A 20,615-nucleotide genomic window follows, 5' to 3' on the forward strand; every position below is an offset into this window, starting at 1 on the left:
AACATACTTAGAGACTCCCATATACTGTCTAGAAGAGGAAACCTAATATAGGCTATATCGCATGTGTCCCAGGCTCCACTCTGGGGGTTTTGCAAAGAGCCTCCCATCATCAGTCACATATCACATGTTAGACTCATGGCCTTTCAAGCTGGAAGGGCCCTCCTAGGTCATCTTGTCTAATGCTCTCATTTCACAGATGGGAACAAAGATCTAGAGGTGCTTGTGGCAGAGCTGTGATCAGAGCACCGGTCTCTAAATCTACTCTTGTTGATCTTTTGAACAGCATACGCTGCTTCTTTAGTCACTTTTGAATGGCCTAAATAGCAATATAGGTGGTTGTGACATTTGGTGAAAACAAAATAGGTAGATTTGCAAGTACATCGCCTCAAGTTTCCTTATTACCACTGGAGCCCTATGCCTGAAATCCGGAAGCTTCCGGGGGATGGCAGTATGTCTGCTATAAAATATAATCTACATGGTTTAGGAATCCTCAGCTTTGAGAAACTCACAGTCTTACTTCGTCCCTAAAAAGAACTCTGAAAGGTATATGAATGCATTAATACCTCCCATTTTCACCCCACCACCCAAAAGAAGCTAAAGACACTGATACTCATAACAGTCAAGGAAGCAAGGTGGAGTGGAATAAATATGTGGGGAATGAGTGTCAGGAATCCTGGAATCTCCACCTGACTCCGTATGAATGTGGTCTGATCCTGACAGACCATGTCATCAATCTGGGTCTGCCGCCCCTCACCTGAGAATTGAGGGATTGCACTGGATAACCTCTACGCTCCCTTTCACATCTAAAATTTCTGATCCAGACTATAATGAGGTTTAAATGAAATCAGTGCCTAGTTGACCAAACTCTGCCTCATATCAGTTATAGTTGAAGCAAACATCAGCGTTTATCTTTTAGTAGGTTCTGGGTGTTGAAAAGCCTATGCCTCTACCTGGAACAGTAATTCTCAAAGTGTGGTCCTCAGACCAGTATCCTCTGGGAACTCATTGAACTGTGAATTCTTGGGCCCCACTCCAAAGTTACCAAATTATAATTTCTGAAGGTGGGCTCCAGAAATCTTTGTTCTAACAAACTTTCCAAGTGATTCTGCTGCAGAACCATTTTCTCAGTATAACCTCTTCTAGTTGCTTAGAACTTTTCATTTTGAAGCTCAGCTTCCTTAAAGAGGAATCAGCATTACTAATACCAGTAGACTGGCTACTGAATGAGGCATGATATAGTATAGTTATTTGGGTCAAGGAATTCAGAACTGGGTTTCCTAGATTTGAATCCTAGTTCTGAAATGTATTTGTTATGTGACCTTAGGCAAGTGCTGTAATTCCCCTGTGCCTCACTTTGGTCATCTGTGAAATGGGGATAAATAGTGGTGCCTACCTTATAAGGTTGTGTGAAGATTGAATGAGTTGATATAGTTTGAGTGCTTAGAATGGTATCTGACACTTGGTAAGGCCCTAAAAGCATTAACTATTATTACCTAGGTCTGGCGATTTTTCCTTTCTCTTTGTTATACATTCTTCCAAACTACTGACCACTTAAAAATATTTCTGGAGCACTTATCACATGTCAGGTATTGTGATCACCTGTAACTCTCACCTGACTGGTGATAAAATATGTCTCAGTTATATACCAGATAATGAATCAACTGCTACTTTGGTCTCTCTCTCTTTCTAAAGAACAGTGAACTCTTTAGCATGTCCTGAATAGTTTGCTTCTAGTAAGAAGCAATTAGAAAAAATGCTCTGCTCAACACACACAAATAGCAGAAGGAACAGTGTTACCAATTTTGAGAGGGCCAGGGATATGGGTCTCTTTTGTCCCTTAGTCTCTACTTCAGGCCATAAATATACTTAAGTGTCTATCATCCTAAGAGTGTTTCTTTAACCTATCTACCCCACAAACCACCATCTTTGCTCTTTTTCTATTTCATAAACCTTAAGAGGCTTTCTCTCTTATTCACACCTGTCCACTATAACTTAGCTTCTATGACCAATGGTCTTTTGAAACTGCTCTAATGAAGGTCAGCAGCAATTTCCTAACTGCTCATGCCTTTTCCACTTCCTATTCCTGAGGTATCTATGCTACAGACACTCCCTCCTTCTTTGTCTTCCATGATACCATTCTGTCTTGGTTCTATTCTTGGCCTACTCCTAAAAGCAAGCTCATAGCTACACATTACTTCCCTCTTCCCTCAAATATATATTTATTCTCTAGGATAATATTTGTTGCAGTCATTTGTGAGTCCTCTTGGACTCTTTTTTGTCCCTGTTGCTTCACAGAAATGGTATCCATTGTCTCTCTATATATAAAGCCTGTTAGCCCATACATACCTGGTATTAAGCAGATGCCCCACTTTTGATCATACTCATAATTTAAGGTGGTTGCACACCATGGCCCACCATGATTTTCATCACGAACGCACTCATGATGCCAGGTCCCATTAACTAAGAATGGAAATTCACAAGGTCTTCCATAGGAGTTCCCATCTCTGGTATATATCTCTGTGGTGTGGGGAGGAAGGAAAGGAAAGTTAAAAACTGGACAATCACCTTCATTTAACTAATTCCTAAATTTTCTGTGAAAGAAAGATTGTTGTTTGCGCTTAAGAGAATACACTATCAGGGTGCCTGGGTAGCTCAGTGAATTAAGCCTTCGACTCTTGATATTGGCTCAGGTCGTGATCTCGCAGTTGTGAGACTGAGCTCAAGCCTGGCATTGGGCTCTGTGCTGAACACAGAGGTTGCTTGGGATTCTCTCTCTCCCTCTCTCTGCCTCTCCCCTGTTTGTGTTCTCTCTCTCTCTTTCTCTCTGTCAAAATAAATAAACTTAAAAAAATAAATAATAAAAAAAGAGAATACAGTATCTAAGTAGGTTGCACAGTGTGGAAATTCAGAGCATGGAAGCTGACTGTTCAGATCTGTACTTGAATACTGGCTCCCCCACTGAGTGACTGTGTGGCTGTAGCAAGCTCTCTAATTTCTATTAGCCTCAGTTTCTGTATCTGCAAACTAGGAATAATAGTATCTAGCTAATAGGTTTATTCAAGAGGATTCAATGAGATAATCCATGTAAAGCATCATTTATTATGGTGTGATAAAGAGCTAAATGATCCTGGCTTGATCCTGCAGGGATCAACTGATTACCATGGGTGGAAGACTAATTCACCAGAAGGGGATCTCTGCCTGAGACTAAATTTACATTTTAAATTATTTTATTTAGTAAGAGTGGGGCCAGAAAAATACCTTGGAGTCACTGAGGGTGGGTGTGGACTTTGGAACCAGGTGTAGTTAGGCAGATGGACGCATAGCCCATTGCTCACAGACTGGTGGTAGAACTGAGGTTGTGGGTTTTGAGGAAGTGGGAGAAAGAACAGCTAGATCTCTGAGATGGTTCTTGGAGAAGAATGGGGCACGGTAATTCATGTTATAAAAGAAGAACCAGCTTCGTCTGGGAAGTCATGGGACTGGCTGGTGGCCAGAGAGGTATTAGTACCAGGTTTTCATTTTGTTTTATTTAAATTCAAGCTAGTTGTCATACAGCGGAGTCTTGGCTTCAGGAGTAGAACCCAGTGATTCATCCCTTACATATGACACCCAGTGCTCATCCTAAAAAGTGCCCTCCTTAATGCCCCTCACCCATTTAGCACATCCCCCTACCCATCTCCCCTACAGCAACCCTCAGTTTGTTTTCTGTATTTAAGAGTCTCTTATGGTTTGCCTCCTTCTCTGTTTTTATCTTATTTTTCCTTCCCTTCCCCTATGTTCATCTGTTGAGTTCCATTTTAATAATTTGCCCTGGTGCATGGATAAAAACTGAAAAATTATTCCAACCACAAATATGCCTGGAAATACTAAAGAAAGTGCTCAATATTTATGCAGACAACAGTTCTCTTGGAAAGGGGCTTTTATAGAACAGCTAGCTATGTAATTATTTTGGTCACCTTTTTCCATACCCTTAATTTGTTTAAAACCAAGGTCATTATCAGATCAAATAGTGGCTATTAGGTAAAGCATAATAGTCAGATCTTATCACCCTTTACCAGGCTATTAGGGTCCATCAAAATGTCTCACAGATTTGCTTAAAAGTGTACTTAAGATAGTATTTGATTCCACGTCCTTTATCATTCTCAAATATTCAGTTAACTGAAGTATGAGACTTGATTTAACAGTTTAGAATATATTAAGCAGTAGTACAGCAAAAAGTAAGAATAATCCAGACGCTTTTATTTACAAACAATCTTTTAAGGGACACTGGTTTTATTTTCCTCTGACATATAAATGATTTTGGACAGGATATTTCTGTTAAAGAGTAATTTGGCCTTACATTTTATAATAAATCTGCTTATTACCTGTGTTCTATTTCTAATGATACCAAAGCTCCCAATAGTTCATGACAATTTCTCTTCCAACATTATAGTACTTAAAAGGAGTCCCTGAACACAGCAACTATTACTTGTAGAACCCTCAGTTTCTTCCTTTTTAAAAAGTCTTGTGTTTCTGTAATACAGAGTGCTTTCACATACATTTCTTTTACTTGCTCTTTACCATAAACCTATGAGATCTATAGGGCATGTATTACACTTTTTTGTGAAATCTCCATTTTTTGCAATGTAGTTAAATAAAACATTCACTAAACTGTAAGTGACAAGGATGGGAACTGGCTCCCTCATTAGAGTCCTTGACATGTTAAGCACAACTTGTGACTTTAACGGCTGCCTTCTCAGGTTTCAAGTTCTGTTTCATAGCTTAAAGCTGGGTTTCAATTAAAAAACTATCCTATTCACAATATCGTTTGAAGAATGATAAGGATATAGCAACCACCACATCAGTAGCAGCTAACTTATGCTAAATGTTCACAAAGAGGTTTATTCTCACACATTTTTCACTGCTGCTGGACCTCTTAAATCCTATGGGTTTCCCTAGAGAGACAGCCTTTTCCTGAGAAGAATCTTCTCTGAATGTGTGAATTTATGATGATCGCACTCTCAAAACAACAGCTTATTCTGAAATAGGTACAAATTGGTGAGTTGAATCACTTACATGGAAAACTAACATTAATTTCTTCTGCAACATGAGGCAAAATAGCTTCAATGGTTAAAAAGGTTGGCAGGCTCGCAAGAGTTGTTCAAAATTCAGACAGTTCTCCACTAAATTCAATTTCCTCTGGATTCACCAAATATTCAAAATTTGAAGGCTGCTAGTGAGCTCAAGATATCTTAATGATATACACGTTTATCTGGAGGCTGGTCAAAGGCAATTCATTCATAAAGTTTATACAACTAAAGTTTTCTCTGAGATGAACATGACTCTCACACGGGATGGGGGTTGGAGGAAGGCAACCCAGGAAACAATGACAAATAATTTTTCTCATATTATAAGTAAAAACATTTATATTGCAAATACAAGGGAGAAATAAAAAAGCTATATTTGGGGAATTCAATTATGGTGTTGAGCACTGCTTTGCTGTAACAAGTTTGGGTAACCTTGGACTTCACTCTATTGGGACTCTTAAGTCTTATCTTTCTTATCTCTAGACAGCTAGCTAGACAAAAGGCAGGGCAGAGACCAATATGCAGAGTCTGACAGAGTAGTGCCAGAGAAAGCCCTTAAGACAGTAGTCTCTAATCTAAGAGCAGGAAGGGACTACATAAATTTAAAAGAGTAAAACTGCCAGGACTTAATATGTGATTAAATTTAGTAAGAGAGGAAAGCAGGACAATTCCAGGGTGACTTGTAGATTCCTGACACACACAACTTGGATGGTACCAATCATCTGGAAAGGAATAGAAAAGAGGAAGTAGGTTTGACCCTGGCTTCTGTCCAGATTAAAACTTGAGGTGTGTGCTGATGAGTCAGAACTATGAGAGCCTTTCCTCAGAAATCTCTAAAGTTCTTATTTGAAAATCCAGTGTTCCAAATATTGTATTTGGTAAGGTCAAGAAACACTTTGTGCCTGTGGGCACTGCTTAGTTCTTTCTGGGTTGGTACCCCAAGTGGGTTCTTAAACTTTTTTTGTGCTCCTGATAACTTTGGCAGCTATATGAAATGCACAGGTGCCCTTCTCAGAAGAATATTACAAATGCATAAAATAAACCCCATAGGATTACAAAGAAAATCAGTTAGACTGAAATTAAGGTCTTGGGGTACTTAAGGAATTTACAATTACAACTACATCCCTCAAAAGAATCAGGAGCAGGAGACAGAAAGAGCCCTGCCGAGAAAATAATACTGTCTGATCTTTGAACAAATTCGATGAAACAAGTCAAATCCAGTTCAAAAGGCATTTTGTGTCATTCCATGTTTTCTCTTAGTTGCCAAATTGGAGAAACGCTTTCAAAGTACAAAATTTAAACTTACCATTAAGTGGTACCCAAATAGCAATTGCTTTTTTTTGTTTTTAACATTTATTTACTTTTGAGACAGAGAGAGACAGAGCATGAATGGGGGGAGGGTCAGAGAGAGAGGGAGGCACAGAATCGGAAGCAGGCTCCAGGCTCCGAGCTGTCAGCACAGAGCCCGACGTGGGGCTCAAACTCATGAACCACGAGATCATGACCTAAGCCGAAGTCGGACACTTAACCGACTGAGCCACCCAGGCACCCCTAGCAATTGCTTTTTAATGTTAGGAGGAAGCTGGCTAGCAAAAACAGACTTGTTCAATGACTCAAGGATCGAGGATTAAAAAAAGGAAAACCCCATATCTAATTCTCCAATATTTTCCCGGTAAGAGCAGAACCTGACATCTCAGAAGCAGATGCATCTTCAGTAGGAAATAGAAATAGGTTACCACAGGAGAAACATGTATGTGTGTTATGGGAAGGACAGAAAGCCAAATTTAGCTTAAGTGAGCTTTAAGAGAAAAGAAAAATCCCTGTGAACCTATATAAATTTACAAAGAAGAGCAAAGGTGAGATAAGGGTTAAGCCTTAGATAAGATAATTAAATATATATTTATATATAAACATTTGATGTAATTCAGAACAAGATGATGAAAAAGATTTGCTTGGGTGATACCAAATTACATTTAGAGGTTTAAAAAAAATAAATCTACTCCTTCTGACTTGGAAAGTTGTTATAATCCAGTTTCTAGATGCAGAACAAAGTTCATGATCAGCTCTGTCATAGGCAATATTCATATACAGTTGACCTTCCAATAACATGGGTTTGAACTGCACAGGTCCGCTTATATGTGGATTTTTTTCTGATAAATACGGTACAGTAATGTAAATGTATTTCTATTCCTTATGATTTTCTTTTCTTTTTTTTAGTTTATTTACTTATTTTGAGAGAGAGAAAAAGAGAGAGCATGAGTGGGGAAGGGACTGAGAGTGAAGGAGAGAGAGAATCCGAAGCAGACTCTGACTTGGGGCTGTATGTCACCAACTGTGAGATGATGACCTGAGCCAAAATCAAGAGTCAGATGCTTAACTGACTGAGCCACCGAAGCACCCCTCTTTATTATTTTCTTAATAGCATTTCCTTTCCTCTAGCTTACTTTATTGTAAGAATACATTATGTAATACATATACAAAATACGTGTTAACTGTTTATGTTGTTGGTAGGCTTCCAGTCAACAATAGGTTATTAGTAGTTAAGTTTGGGTGAGTCAAATTTTCAATTGCATGGGGGTCAGTGCTCTTAGCCCCCACATTGTTCAAGGGTGAACTGTATTTAGTTTTGAAAGCAATTGAGAAAAAGTCCACTCTTAAAATGCTGAATCATAAACACAAACATCAAAGTGTGACCGCCATGCCAAAAATAGAAATAAACTCACTCACATGAGGTCTTGAAGTTTTTCCATTACATAAAAATCTGCCAAGGAGAAATACATTTTCTTTTTTCTTTCTTTTCTTTTCTTTTTCTTTCTTCTTTTTTAACTTATAAAAAGTTTGATTTTACTAGGTCATTTGAATTTTACCCTTTATGAAGAATTTCCTGTTACTCTACCATTTCTTTCCCTCTGGAGTTCAGAATGTAATCATAGGAAATACATATGCTCAAGCGTCAGAGAGATTTCAGATCCTAGGTTTACTACAGAGTGACTGTGTGACCTCTGACGAGGTACCTAACCTCTTCTGTAAAATAGGAAAGACAGCACCAACCTCACATGGGTAGCTCAATGTTACTGCACTGTGCCTGAAATTGAATGCTAGCTCACTGCCCTTACCAACGCATGACTTTATTTGTGATCAGTTGTGCAGGTTCAATGTCACATTTACCAAACCCAACAGCAAATGAGTAAAGTCCCTCCCCAATACTCACCATGGTAAGGCTGGTCACAGAGGTTTTCCTCTGTGCCTCCTTTCTTCCAGACGTCAGATGAATTTGTACTTGCTATAGCATGTCCATTCTTCAGAGCCAATCTGTACTGGGCAGCTCCGTACAAAGAGTAGTGCTCACATTTCCACCACAACATGGCACTGGAGTCACAGCTGAACATTCTCAAGGAGTCTGTGGGTTTAGTAATATCTAGCCCAAGGCACTTCTGGGATTGCAAATGAAAGAGGCGATGCTGGGACACCCACTTCCATAACATGTCCTTACTTCCATCACAGTCCGTTGCTATTATCCAGTCATTCAGTGGCTTGATGCACTTGCCCATGTTTTCATTGACAACGGTGAATGGATCATTGCCTGAGTCAAGACAGACAGTTAAAGAAGACATTTCAGGATTCTGAACTGTGTGGTTAGTGTGCCTTGGCCCCTGCTTGCTGAGGGGAGTCTGAGCACTCCGGGATTACTCCCACCCTCCAACATCTATAAACTGCAATGCACTTACACAAGGTCAGAGGACAGTGGTAGTCAGAGAGGCAGTATAGTGTGGATTAAGAGCATGAGCCAGTCTGCCTAGGTTCATAGTCTGCCTCTGCTACTTACTACCCATGTGATCAGGGCAAGTTATCTAACCACTATGCCTCAGTTTCCTCCTTTGTAAAATAGTACTTCCATATGGTAGATATTAGGTTAAAATGAGCTTATACAGGTAAAGCACTTAGAATGGTATGTATATTTTTATTGTTGTTCCGTGAAATATCTGCCCCCCTTATTTAATGAGATGAAGAAACTCCTTCATTTTCATCTTCCTTAGAGAGGTGGCCTACGGTCAATGAAAAGTATCCTGAACCTATTCAGGACCACAGTTCTGTCTTGCTTATATTAGCTACTATGGCAGGGTAAATTATTACATGGCATGAACGTGTCTCAGAGGAGATGCAGAGACTTCTGAGGGGGCAGAAGTAGAATAGTGGGGTAAAGGGATGAGAGGAAATGAAGATCTGGATTCTAAGGGTAGGAGGGACTGTGATCAGCTCTACCTTAGCACCCACAGGAACGTGATGAGAAGCCGTGAAGAGGGGTCGGGAAAGTGCTGACTGTGTAGATCACCTACGGAGGCTGAGGCTGAGCCTGAGCTCCAGAAATCACCTGGGATTCAGAATTCAACAGCCAGGAGGTTTGGACAGTGGGAAACTCCAAAGTGATGAGCATAAGCTGAAGGCGAACCAAGGGACCTCCCTGAACGCTTCCCTGCCACTTTTGCATAAGTTGGGGAAGACCTGAGTAATGACAAAAACTGAAGTTCTGCTAAATTGGTGGAATGGGACCTCAGAATAAAATTTAATCTGATTCTATGAAAATAAAGTAATGCATGGTTTCTTGCACACCTGAGCTTGTGGAACAGAATTCACATCTGTTACAACAACTTACAGTTGAACAATTTGGCCAGTGCTTTTAGAAAGAAAAATTTTTTGAAGTTATAGCACAAAAGTTCATGTTGCTGAGAGGAAAGCTGAAAGACAGTTAAACAATCATTGTCAGTGAACCAAAGGGTTCAGCAGAAGGACCTGTAAATTTTTAGTTCCCAAAAGGCACTTTCATTTTGATGCCAGCTTCACAACCATTGATTTTACTAACGGCTACATACCTTTTCTGATAATAATTCACAGGCTTTCAGAGTTAAAAATTCTTATACGAAGGACTTGAGGGGAAATTTCATCATATAAATAATAACTATACCATTAAGTCAAATCTCAGCTTGAACTTCGAACAGAATTTTTTGCTTTAAATAGCAGCAGCAGCAACAAGAATAGGAACAACTACAAAATCCTGTAAAACTTTAAGTTACTTCTGCTTTCAACTCTGTATTTTAAAATATTACGTAAGGCTGCAGCTAGGTGTCTTGGTCATAGCAACTTCCATCCCTCACGCTTCCTTCTTGGACATTTCTCTGCCATTCTCTGCTTTATGGACACCATTTGGGAGGAGAGTTAACAAAAAGAGGAAAACATACTGTCTTAGAAGATTATCGCTCACAATTTCTCCAGTGTGCTTCTCCGAAATATTCAATATCGACACAGACCCATAAGGTACTTTTTTCCCAAACTATTTTCTCACTTCTCCAAGATAAATCTTGTATTCCAAAGTATCAGGAGTTACTGGAGAAAAAAAAGAAGTCTGCTTCTACAGGAGAATAGGCTGCCACCTCCCTTGCTGGAACATTTCCCTCCGTTGTCCTGTGGTCTCACTGTTTTCTTTCGTGGGCACTCTGCTCTGTGCCCTTTGATCCCAGATAGGTGAGCTGGGCCAGAAGGAGTTTTGCTATCTTTGCAGTGTTTCAAAGTTCTTTCAAGTTGCCTTTGCAGAATCCAATAGATTAGCTATAGCTCTTAGTACAGTGGCACAAGCAGTGGAATACGAGTTAGGGGTGCTAGGTTGAAGACCTACCTCCACTACCAGTTAGCTGGTAGACATGTTGGGGAAGTCACTTAATCTCCCCAGGGTCTTCGTATCTCCAAATGTAAGATGAAAGCAGAGAAGTTTAAGAAACCTTAGCCACTTTCAGTACTAATATCCTATGCTTCCACAAGATAAGTTTTCCTAGCCTTTCAGGTTTTACTGGTCTTTGCCAAGTTCATTGTATATTGTTCTTAAACAGATGTCCACAACTTTATTATGTCAAGCTAATGCTAGTAGCATGTTAGGTCATCCTAATCCCATTAGCATCAGGTATGTGCACCTAGGTAACAGTGATGCTTTGTAAATACTCTTTGGAAGTGAAAAAAAAAATTACCCTTTCCCATTTACTGTCTGTTTTACTTCTGGGACACCCATAGACTGAAGAAGTTTGTAGGAACTCTGAAAGACTACAGGAGAGGTATGGAATGGCATGGAAAAGCTATGTAAAAGAGGAGTTGCCAAGCTTCTTACCTAATTGTAACATCTATGATCATAAATACTTGCCTCATTTTAAATCTGTCTTTTAACTATTTACAATCAATGTTTGACATCCATAGTGTTCCCTTAGCACATACATTAATTATTGATATGATTTAAGGAAACTTGCCATTAGCCTTCATACATAATGTATGTGTAAGCATTCATACATAATATATAAGGTAGGGAGAGTCGTCTTTTCATGATGTTTCCCCATATCATTCCTTACCCTTCGCAGAAGCAGTTCAGTCTGCCTCAGTCTTGTGACCCTATCGGGATGGTAGACTGAAGGGTGGGAAGGACTGAGGAAGTGTGAAAATAATTCCTTATTTATAAAATGTGTTAAATAAGGGTAAATAAAATATTTCAGAAATATATTACACTTTGAAAAGGTAATTACACAGCAACTTATAAAAGATTCTTTATTGACAACCTTATGTTTCATCTTATTCATGTCATCTTATAATATATCCTAAATGGAATTTTTTTTAAAATTTTTTTTAATGTTTATTTATTTTTGAGACAGAGAGAGACAGAGCATGAGTGGGGGAGGGGTAGAGAGAGAGGGAGACACAGAATCTGAAACAGGCTCCAGGCTCCGAGCTGTCAGCACAGAGCCCGATGCGGGGCTCGAACTCACCGACCGTGAGATCATGACCTGAGCTGAAGTCGGACGCTAAACCGACCAAGCCACCCAGGCGCCCCCTAAATGGAATTTTAATGTTTACTTCCACATACAATATTTGGGCAAGTCTAAAAGGCAGAGGTTGATGAAAATAAGCCTCATCATCCCTAGTAGCATTTTTATATGCTTCATTTCATAGAAATATTCTAGTGGTATCTGAGAGGAAATGGCTAAGTAGTATTATCATATATTGAAAATGAGTTTTTAGTATTCCACATTCATCAAAGGAAAACTATCTCCTATTGCCTAATCATTATTGTCTTACCTAAACAAAAGAGGTTTGCACATTCCAAAGAGAAGTTGGACATCAACATTTTATAATCACAGACAAATGGAGAGGGAGATAGAGGCAAGAAGGATGAAGATTGCAGTATTTTTAGTTTCAGGGGAACTTCTAGAGCCCACAATGTTAAGCATTTCATGGAGTCACCACCATGTATACAGATCATACATGTGGAGTAGGAAAGAATCAGAAGTTTGGGTTTGTCAGTTCAAAAACAGGTCCTGAAGTGACCTTGGGTCCATGACAATCTACTAGGAATCAGGAAGTCATGGCATTCAGATTGGGTGTTATGGGCTGGTGAGAACCTCAGGAGTTCTAGAAGGATTGGTTTACTTCAAGCTATTAGCTCTCCCAGGAAGCCAAAAAGTAAACCAAGCAATTGGGATTTCCCCAAGGGCACAGAGCAACTACTAGATGTTGAAATTAGGTGTTTCAGCACCTGAGCAACACAGGCCTCCTGCACAAACCTAACGGCATACATGTGACAGACTGCATGCCATTACCAGCATCGTGAAGCTGACACGCTGCCAAACAAATTACTCAAATGGCTAGGGTTTCAAAATTCCAGTGCTTCCCTTAATGGGACCACAAGTCTGGTCTGAGGGTGTAGTAAACAGACCAGAACAGCTACTAAGGGTGAGGAAGGATTCAGGAAATCAAATACCTGTCAGGACCTAGTGCAGGAAGAATGGAGTTAAGCTGATGCTCTTTGCTTTGGGGTGATGAGAAAGGCCAGGGATTGCAGAGATTGCAAAAATTAAGGAAATCTTGAGTTCTGTGGGGGAGACAAAAACAGATAAGACTAAAGCAGAAGTAGGTGGAAACCAAGTCTTCGGTGACAGAAAGGTCAGGGTGTTTTGACTGTGGTTAGTTGTGGCAGTGAAATATTTCTACCTGGATTGTGGGCAGGTGGAAAAGAATTCTCACAGCCAGTAAAGGACTTTTGGCAGTTTCCAACAGGGAGGGTCAAAGGAGGATGGAGAAGTGTTAATCAGATCAGCATTCACTAAAAGGTCCTTGTTGTAGATAGGGTGATGTCACTCACACTCTGGGAAGCTTCTTCACATCACGCTCTGAAAAAAGTCTAAATCTGGCAGTAACTTAGTTTAGCTGTTACAGGAAAATAAGAGCCACAAGCAGCCTACGGTTTTCAAAAAAGTTCTTACCCATCTTTTACTTCCTCATACAGGAAAAGTGAACAGAAGTGGTAGGTGGTGACGGCCCACTGACCACTCGCTATGCAGCCCGACTAAGAAAGTCCTCGGGGGCATCTTTTGCCAAGGCAAAAAGAAAGTGAAAGCAAACTCCGATTGCTGCCAGGGGGCATGGTGAGGCTGGCACTACCCAGAGCATCAGCGAAGGGAGTCTATTCCTGGTCCTGCTTCCGCAGTTAGAGGCAGGACGGTCTCTGGACAAGCCACCTGTGCTTCAACGTGGGACCGTCAGCCTCGCAGGGGTGTTTTGGAGCTGATAAGGCAGTTAGGGGAAAAGATCGCCGCTCAAGGCTTTAGGGGAGGGCATCATAAATAAGTTATGATCATGGTCACTTTAGAAGACATGGCTTAACCTGACTTCCTTTTGGATGTGCACGTTGGCGGACGTGCAGCTAAGTTGGGGCATCATTAATCATTCTGGGCGCTATGGGTAGAAAGTTCCTCTAGACACTGAGTGGCCAAGGTGACCAGGAGGCGAAGGAGGGGCGAGACCCGCTGGATGGGGTGTGGGGGTTGCTGAAGAGTCCTTTCCTCTAAGGAGGCAAGATTTTGGAGGCTTCAGGACGAGGAAGGGGCGGGGGACCGGCACAGAAAAGGTCATGCGCCTTCCCTAAGGTGGACTGTTCTCTCTCAGCACCAGAAAGGCCCTGCCCCCCCCCGACCCCCCCCCCCCCCCCCCCTCCATCCTCCAGGCGCCCGAGGGCCAGGGAGCTCCTCCTACCCCAGAATTCCCCTTCGGCTCACATGTTCGGCTCCAGACCCCCGAGGAAAGCAGAGGTGACGAGACCCGGGGCGCCGCCCTAACCCCAACCGAGGAAAGTCGGCAGACCTGACAACTTCGAGGGCCCTAGCCGCCGCCGACCTGGCTCGCCCGCGGTTACCTGCGCGGCCAGAGGGCTCCGCCAGTGCGCAGCACCTGAGAAGTAGCAAGAGGAGCTCCGCCGCGCGGCGAAGGGTCGCCCAGCGCGTCCTCATCCTGAGCCGGCCCCAGCAGTCCAACCGGGTCCTCGGGCGCACGCGGGACCCACCCCTCCCGCTGCGCCCAGCGGGCCGGGCCGGCGCTTTTGCCTAGAGCCTCCGGGGAATCCCGGCCCCGCCCCCTCCGCCCTCGGCCAATCAGGCGGGGCGGGGCGGGGCAAGTGAGTGGACTCTTTGGCGGGAAGACGAACTTACGCGCACCTTCTGGAGGACCGACCCGCCAGGAGACGGGAAGTGAGCGCGGAGCTAGACTGCAGAGTGTCGCTCAGACTACCGGGCTTGGGGGTCCTGGCCCCCACTCTTCTTCAGTAAAGTTGAGGAGACGCGGCAGTTGCCGGGACTTGGCAACTTCCTGGTGTGTGGGTTGGGTTCGTTTAGGACTTTGTTCTCTGCCTAGCGCACCTGTCTGGGAGGACCTCTTGACTGCGGGCTAGGCTGGAGAGGCACCCACATCCTCTCATACCCCAAAGGCGGAAGTCTGCATCCGTAGTGTTGCTGCTGCTATCAAGCCAAGGAATTCAGGTGTCCTTAGTTGCGTCTTGTGTTTTCGGATAGTGCAAACAAAGGCAAGGTAATCGCACTCTACAGTTTCACCCACAATTGTTAAAGAATGAAAAAGCAAGAGCTATTTGAGTGAACCTACAATCAATACTTTCAGCGATTTAGGCCTTATAACCATCTGACCTTTGCAAGTAAGCTCTTCTCTTAAAAATTAATAATAAAAATCCAGTGGAAATGGGAAGTGTGCACCCCAAACCAGCAGTGTGAGAATAATATTTATCCTCTCCCTGTGGGAACTGCAATCATTATAAATAGGCTGACCTAAGTTGCCTGGATGTGAATGTCCTATATTCTTAAACCCCATAAAAGCACATGGTGTGTACCCAGAAACACCTTCATTCCTGTCCTCTGAGGGTGAATGCTTCCAGGAGGAGAAGAACATCTAGGTTGCCTCTCCTGATTTTAACTGCCAAGGCTTTGCTGATGACTCCTAACCTTGACTCTGGTCTCTCCCCAGACTTGGGCCTTCAGTTCAGTAAATATATTAAGCACTTGCTATTATGGGGAGGGGCTCCTCCCAGGATAAGATAAAGAGAAAACATCCCTGCAGGCTCAAGCTTACTGAGTACTAGGGGAGACTGAGGCACACACAGTTAACTTAGGGCAGAATGAATGGGGAGACTGGACAAAGCTTCAAGGAAGACAGCCCCTCAACCTGGGTCTTGGGTAGTCGGTAGGAATTTGACCATGCATAGCTGGTTGGGGAAAAATAGTAACAGAATGGCAGGAAAATTGCAAGGCAGGGGCAGAGGACAGCAGTCCAGTATGACCACCCTTCCGGGTGCATGTGTGTGTGTGTGTGTGTATGTGTGTGTGTGTGTGTTAAAAGTAGTTGTGGTGGAGGCCTAAGTGAAAAATGACAGCAGAGAAGTAACTTGTGGAAGTTTCGTGAAGTGCCTTGAATATGATGTCAAAGACTTTGACTTGATTCTCTAGAACTGGGCAATCAAAGTTCTGAGTAAAACTATCTGCTACTGCCCTGATTCCCTCTGCATTTGTGGTTGCTTGCCTTTCTGATCCTGCCCAACTTGGAGCTACTTGACAGTTGTGCTCTTATCTTCTCATTATCACCTTCCTACACTGAGCACAGACCCGATCCAGAGTAAGCTCTAAAAAAAAAAAAAAAAAAAAAAAAAAAAATAGTTTACTTACTAAATGAATTCCTAGAGCCACACCTTAGCATAGGGCCATATGAGCTCTTGCTTGCATTATGTTGCAGTAGTTTCTCAGTTGACCTTCCTGCCAACAATTGTCCTCTTAGGCAAAGGAATCTTAAACACTGCTTGGAACATATGACCTTTCTTCTGCTCACATCCTTTCAGTGCTAAGTGGGAGTTCAGGAGGATTGTGAATGCCTGAAATTATATACAGTTTTATGAATGCACTTAAAAAAAATTTTTTTTTTTTTGAGAAAGAGCAGAAGAGGTCCAGGGCTTTTCTGAGAGTCTCAAAGAAGCCTGTGATACAAAAGGAAAACTCATCTAGGATAAAGCAAGCCCCTCTATGATCTGACCCTTTATGTTTATTTACCTTCCTATGTCATTCTTTGGTTCAGTCAACCTGTCTGAATCTGTCTTGCCTTTTCCTATCTCTGCCCATATATCCATATTTTCTCCAATGTAGAATGCTTCTTTTCCTTCTCCCTTGGTTTAGTTCTACCCCTCCAGTTAAGGCCGTGCTCAAATCTCACATTTTATATAAAACGTTTCTAAGAAGGACCCTAACCCTTGGGGATTCCAAACATCTGGATAATATGCATTCTGTTCACTTCATATTTAACACGTAGTGCCTCTTGCTGTTTGAGTAATCCCCCCTTATCTGTGGTTTTGCTTTCTGTGGTTTCAGTTACCCTCAGTCAACCACAGTGTGGATGATGCTTTTTCTGATGTGTGGTCAGAAGGTCAATAGTAACCTAAATCTACATCACTACATCGTTTGGCTCATTTCATCTCATATGTAGGCATTTTACAATCTCACATTATCAATAGGACGATGAGTATAGTACAATATTTTGAAGAAAGAAGAGAAACCACATTCACATACTTTATTGCAGTATATTGTTATAATTGTTTTTTATTAGTTACTATTATTAATCTCTTAGTGTACCTAATTTATAAATTAAGTTTTACAGTTACATGTTATAAATTAAGCTCTGCAGTCACATGTGTACTGATACTCCACCTAGGTTATATGTCTTAAATAACTATTTATTGTCTATGGTGACAATAGAAAGCAGTGTATCCTTCAAGTCTTACCTTGAATGTCACTTGTTCAAAGAAATCTTTCTTGACTCTGCAGTCTAGGTCAACTTCCTCTGTGATTGGTTCAGAGTACATCCCACACTTTGTCTTGATAGCACTTAGCATAGCTGGATTAAACAATTATGCACTTGCTCACTTGCTGAATGTCTGTCTCCCTTTCTAGGCTGCAGGACCCCTGACGGCGGTGACTCTGTCTGTTTAGACACATCTCTGTTCCTGGCACCTGGCCCACGATTTGCTGGATGAATGCCTGAACAAATATATGGTAAGTGCCTCATAAAGGATGAATGAATAAATAAATACCTGGTAAATATCTCCTAATTTGCTGGATGAATAAATAAGTAAATATATGGCAAATGCCTAGTGCAGGCAACAGGAGGTCTGGGCATTTAAAAAAGGGAGAAATCAACTGTGGTGGGTGGGTGAGGGTCTGCAGGCACCAAGCTGAATGTCCTTCGATGAGTGAAATTCAGTAGATAGAGGTGGTGGGAGGATACTCCATTGCTGAGGCAATGATGTGAGCAAAATCACAGACATCTGCCACCCACTGGGTGCCAGGCCATCGTGCTGACAGTTTCCAATGTGCTCTTTTGTTTGATAGTCATTCTATGAAGGAACTATTATTATCCTTATTTTACAAATGTGGAAACTGAGACAACATAGACAAGATTGATAACTAGGCCAAGGTCAATAGCCATAAATGAGGATACCAAGATGGAAATCTAACTATAGAACTTGCATGAATATATGAGAGTATTAATATTATTTTATTCTTAGTTACAATTAGGAAGTGGGAACATGAGCTTTTGGTATCTCCAAAGTGAAGTTTTTAATTATAAAATGCATCATACCTGAAAAAGAGTAGCTAGGATTGTGGGCTTCCTACTGATCATGTCTGCCTTATTCTCAGACAGAGGTAACACCTCTTTGGAGTCATTTCTCATTCCTTTCTTTACAGCTTCCTTATATATAGTTCATGCCTTAAACAGACTATATAACTGTGCATGTTTTAGGATTTTATGTAAGTAGATTCAGTTCAAGGTTTTTTGGGCACTTATCTTTTTTGCTCAAAATTATGCCTGTGATAGGGGCACCTGGGTGCCTCAGTCATTTAGGCAACCAAGTCTTGATTTTGGCTAAGGTCATGATCTCATGGTTTGTGAGATCAAGTGGAGCCTGCTTGGGATTCTCTCTCTTCTCTTCCCCCTCCCCCTCCCCCTGTTTGCCCCCCCCCAAAATAAATAAAAAAGATTATGCCTGTGATATTCATCTGTATTGATGTGTGTAGCTATAATTTATTCATTTTATGCAATATTCCATTATAAGAATAAAACATACTTTATCCATTCTCTTGCTGGTGGACATTGGAGTAAGTTCCAGCTGGGTAATTTGCTGCACTTAGCGATGCTTCTGTGAACATTGCTGTACATGTCTCCTGGTGCACATGGCTAGGTTTTCCTGAGAGTGCATTCTTAGAAGTGGCATTCCTGGAACACAGGGTATGTTCAGCATCAACATTATTAGACAATGCCTGTATGCTTTCCAGTTTGCACTCCCAGGTTTGCATTCCTGCTGCTGAACATCTTCACCACTTGGCATATTAACATTTTTGGTGGGTTAAAGTTATGGGTGGGTTAAAGTTGCATTTTTCTGATTACTAATGCAGTTGAACATATTTTCCTGTGTTTATTGGTTATTTGTATTTCCTTTTCCAATTCGTGTATAGCCTGTTTATTTGCCTGTTTTCTCTTAGATCCATTCCCTGCACTCCCCTGCTTTGAATCTCCAGGGCCTAGTTTGCATTCTCAGGCTCCCTTTGCCTTCTGGTTAGGTTCAGCCAATGGGAGTAACTGGGAGTAGGACATGGAAGTTTGGGTGGGGGAGAATCCAAGATTTTTCTCTCCTCTCTGCTTTGGGAGCATGCCAAGCAGTGGCTATGTCTCTTCTGTGGTTTCAGTTCCTGTCTGGAAGCCCCATTCTTTGTGGTCCAATTCCTACCAGGCAACTGTGCTGTGATTCCAGCATGGTTGAGTGGTTCTTTCTCCAAGGGTCTAGCTCCCACAGGGTGGCCTGGGCTCTTATTCAGATAACACTGTCCTTCTCTGCTCCTCAGGTCCCAGGGGTAGTAGTAGCTTCTTGTAATTGCTACTTTCTGGGTAGCCTCATTGGCACTTATTTTTAGGTCTTTCAACATCTCTGTAACTAGTTATTTACCTATATTAAATTTCTTCTATTGATTTTTTTTTCTCCTATTTCTATTCTTCTATTTCTATTTCTATTGATTTTTTCTTCTATGGATTTTGTTCTCCTTACTGGGCCTGGATGATACTGATTACGCATGTGAAAGAACTGTACCTGAGACAACCTTCAAAACAGAGTGAGATGTGAACAAAAAAACACTACAAATGGAGCATATTCAACTGCATGAGGAGTTGCAACATAAAGAAAGCCAGTGTGGGATGCATTTAAACTGCAGTTTTGATGATGCCCACAGATGGTCCCTGGTGTAGTAAGGAGGACTCAGGAGGCCCAAGTGAGGGCTTGGTCTAAGAATAAATTTTAAACAATTCCCATGACACTGTGATAATAAAGATCTGCATTTATTTCTGGTTATAACTAAACTCGTGAGGTCTATATAATCATGGACATAGATCTCAAAGGACCAATATAAGGTTGTAATCCATCCACTTAAAAAACAAAAAACAAAATTAAACAACTCCTCTTGTTAAAATAAACTGAATTTACCCGACAGACTTCTTTTTTAGGTTTATTTATTTATTTTGAGAGAGAGAGAGAGAGAGAGATCATGCATGAGTGTGAGCAGGGGAGGGGCAGAGAGAGAGAGGGAGAGAGAGAATCCCAAGCAGGCTCCACCCTGTCAGCACAGAGCCTGACAACGGGACTCCATCCCACGAACCATGAGATCATGCCGTGAGCTGAAATCAAGAGTTGTATGCTTAAACTACTGAGCCACCCAGGCACTCCCCCCACCAGGCTTTAAACTGTAGAATTCTCAGATAAGGAAATGTTTTATCAGTATGTCTACAGAACATTGACATATGGGACTGGAAAGGAGCCAGAGTGGCTGACTCATTCACTTACTCAGCTTAGCCTCATTCACAGACACCAAGGAACTATGGAATTATGAGTTCACAGAGAAGTTTGGAGTCCATCATCTTCCCTCTCACATTTTGGATGAGGAAACTGGAGCTCAGAGGTTTCAGTGACCTTTGTGGATATAAAAAGCATAAGTGAGGTTCAACGTGGACCCTTGAGATTCATGGGAAGACTTCCAAAACACAGTGAGAACACCTTAGGGCTGGCTACCTGCCTCTGATAGAAGGCGGGGGTGGTTGTGGCGAAATTTAGGTGCTAGGTGATGATGAAAAAGTGGGTCATAGGTTAAG

The 20,615-nt window shown here is 41.7% G+C and overlaps 1 protein-coding gene across 4 annotated transcripts in view; it reads right to left on the bottom strand.

The window, feature by feature from the left end:
• The window catches only part of LOC102951351 (lymphocyte antigen 75), a 133,669-nt gene extending 119,212 nt beyond the window's left edge, over positions 1-14,457 (bottom strand). For 3 of the 4 annotated variants that reach the window (XM_042994543.1, XM_042994542.1, XM_042994540.1), the window contains exons 1-3: positions 14,290-14,457; positions 8,278-8,649; positions 2,347-2,517 (exon numbers count right to left, since the gene is read on the bottom strand). In XM_042994543.1, coding sequence (XP_042850477.1) covers positions 2,347-2,517; positions 8,278-8,649; positions 14,290-14,383 — 637 coding nt within the window. In that variant the 5' untranslated portion in view covers positions 14,384-14,457. Of the gene's footprint in view, positions 1-2,346; positions 2,518-8,277; positions 8,650-13,088; positions 14,044-14,289 lie in introns of those variants that run through there. The other variant, XM_042994541.1, reaches the window with a different exon arrangement.
• Between the last annotated feature and the right edge of the window lie 6,158 nt (positions 14,458-20,615).

This window comes from Panthera tigris, chromosome C1 (genome assembly GCF_018350195.1).
Source record: "Panthera tigris isolate Pti1 chromosome C1, P.tigris_Pti1_mat1.1, whole genome shotgun sequence".
NCBI classification, from domain to species: Eukaryota; Metazoa; Chordata; class Mammalia; order Carnivora; family Felidae; genus Panthera; species Panthera tigris.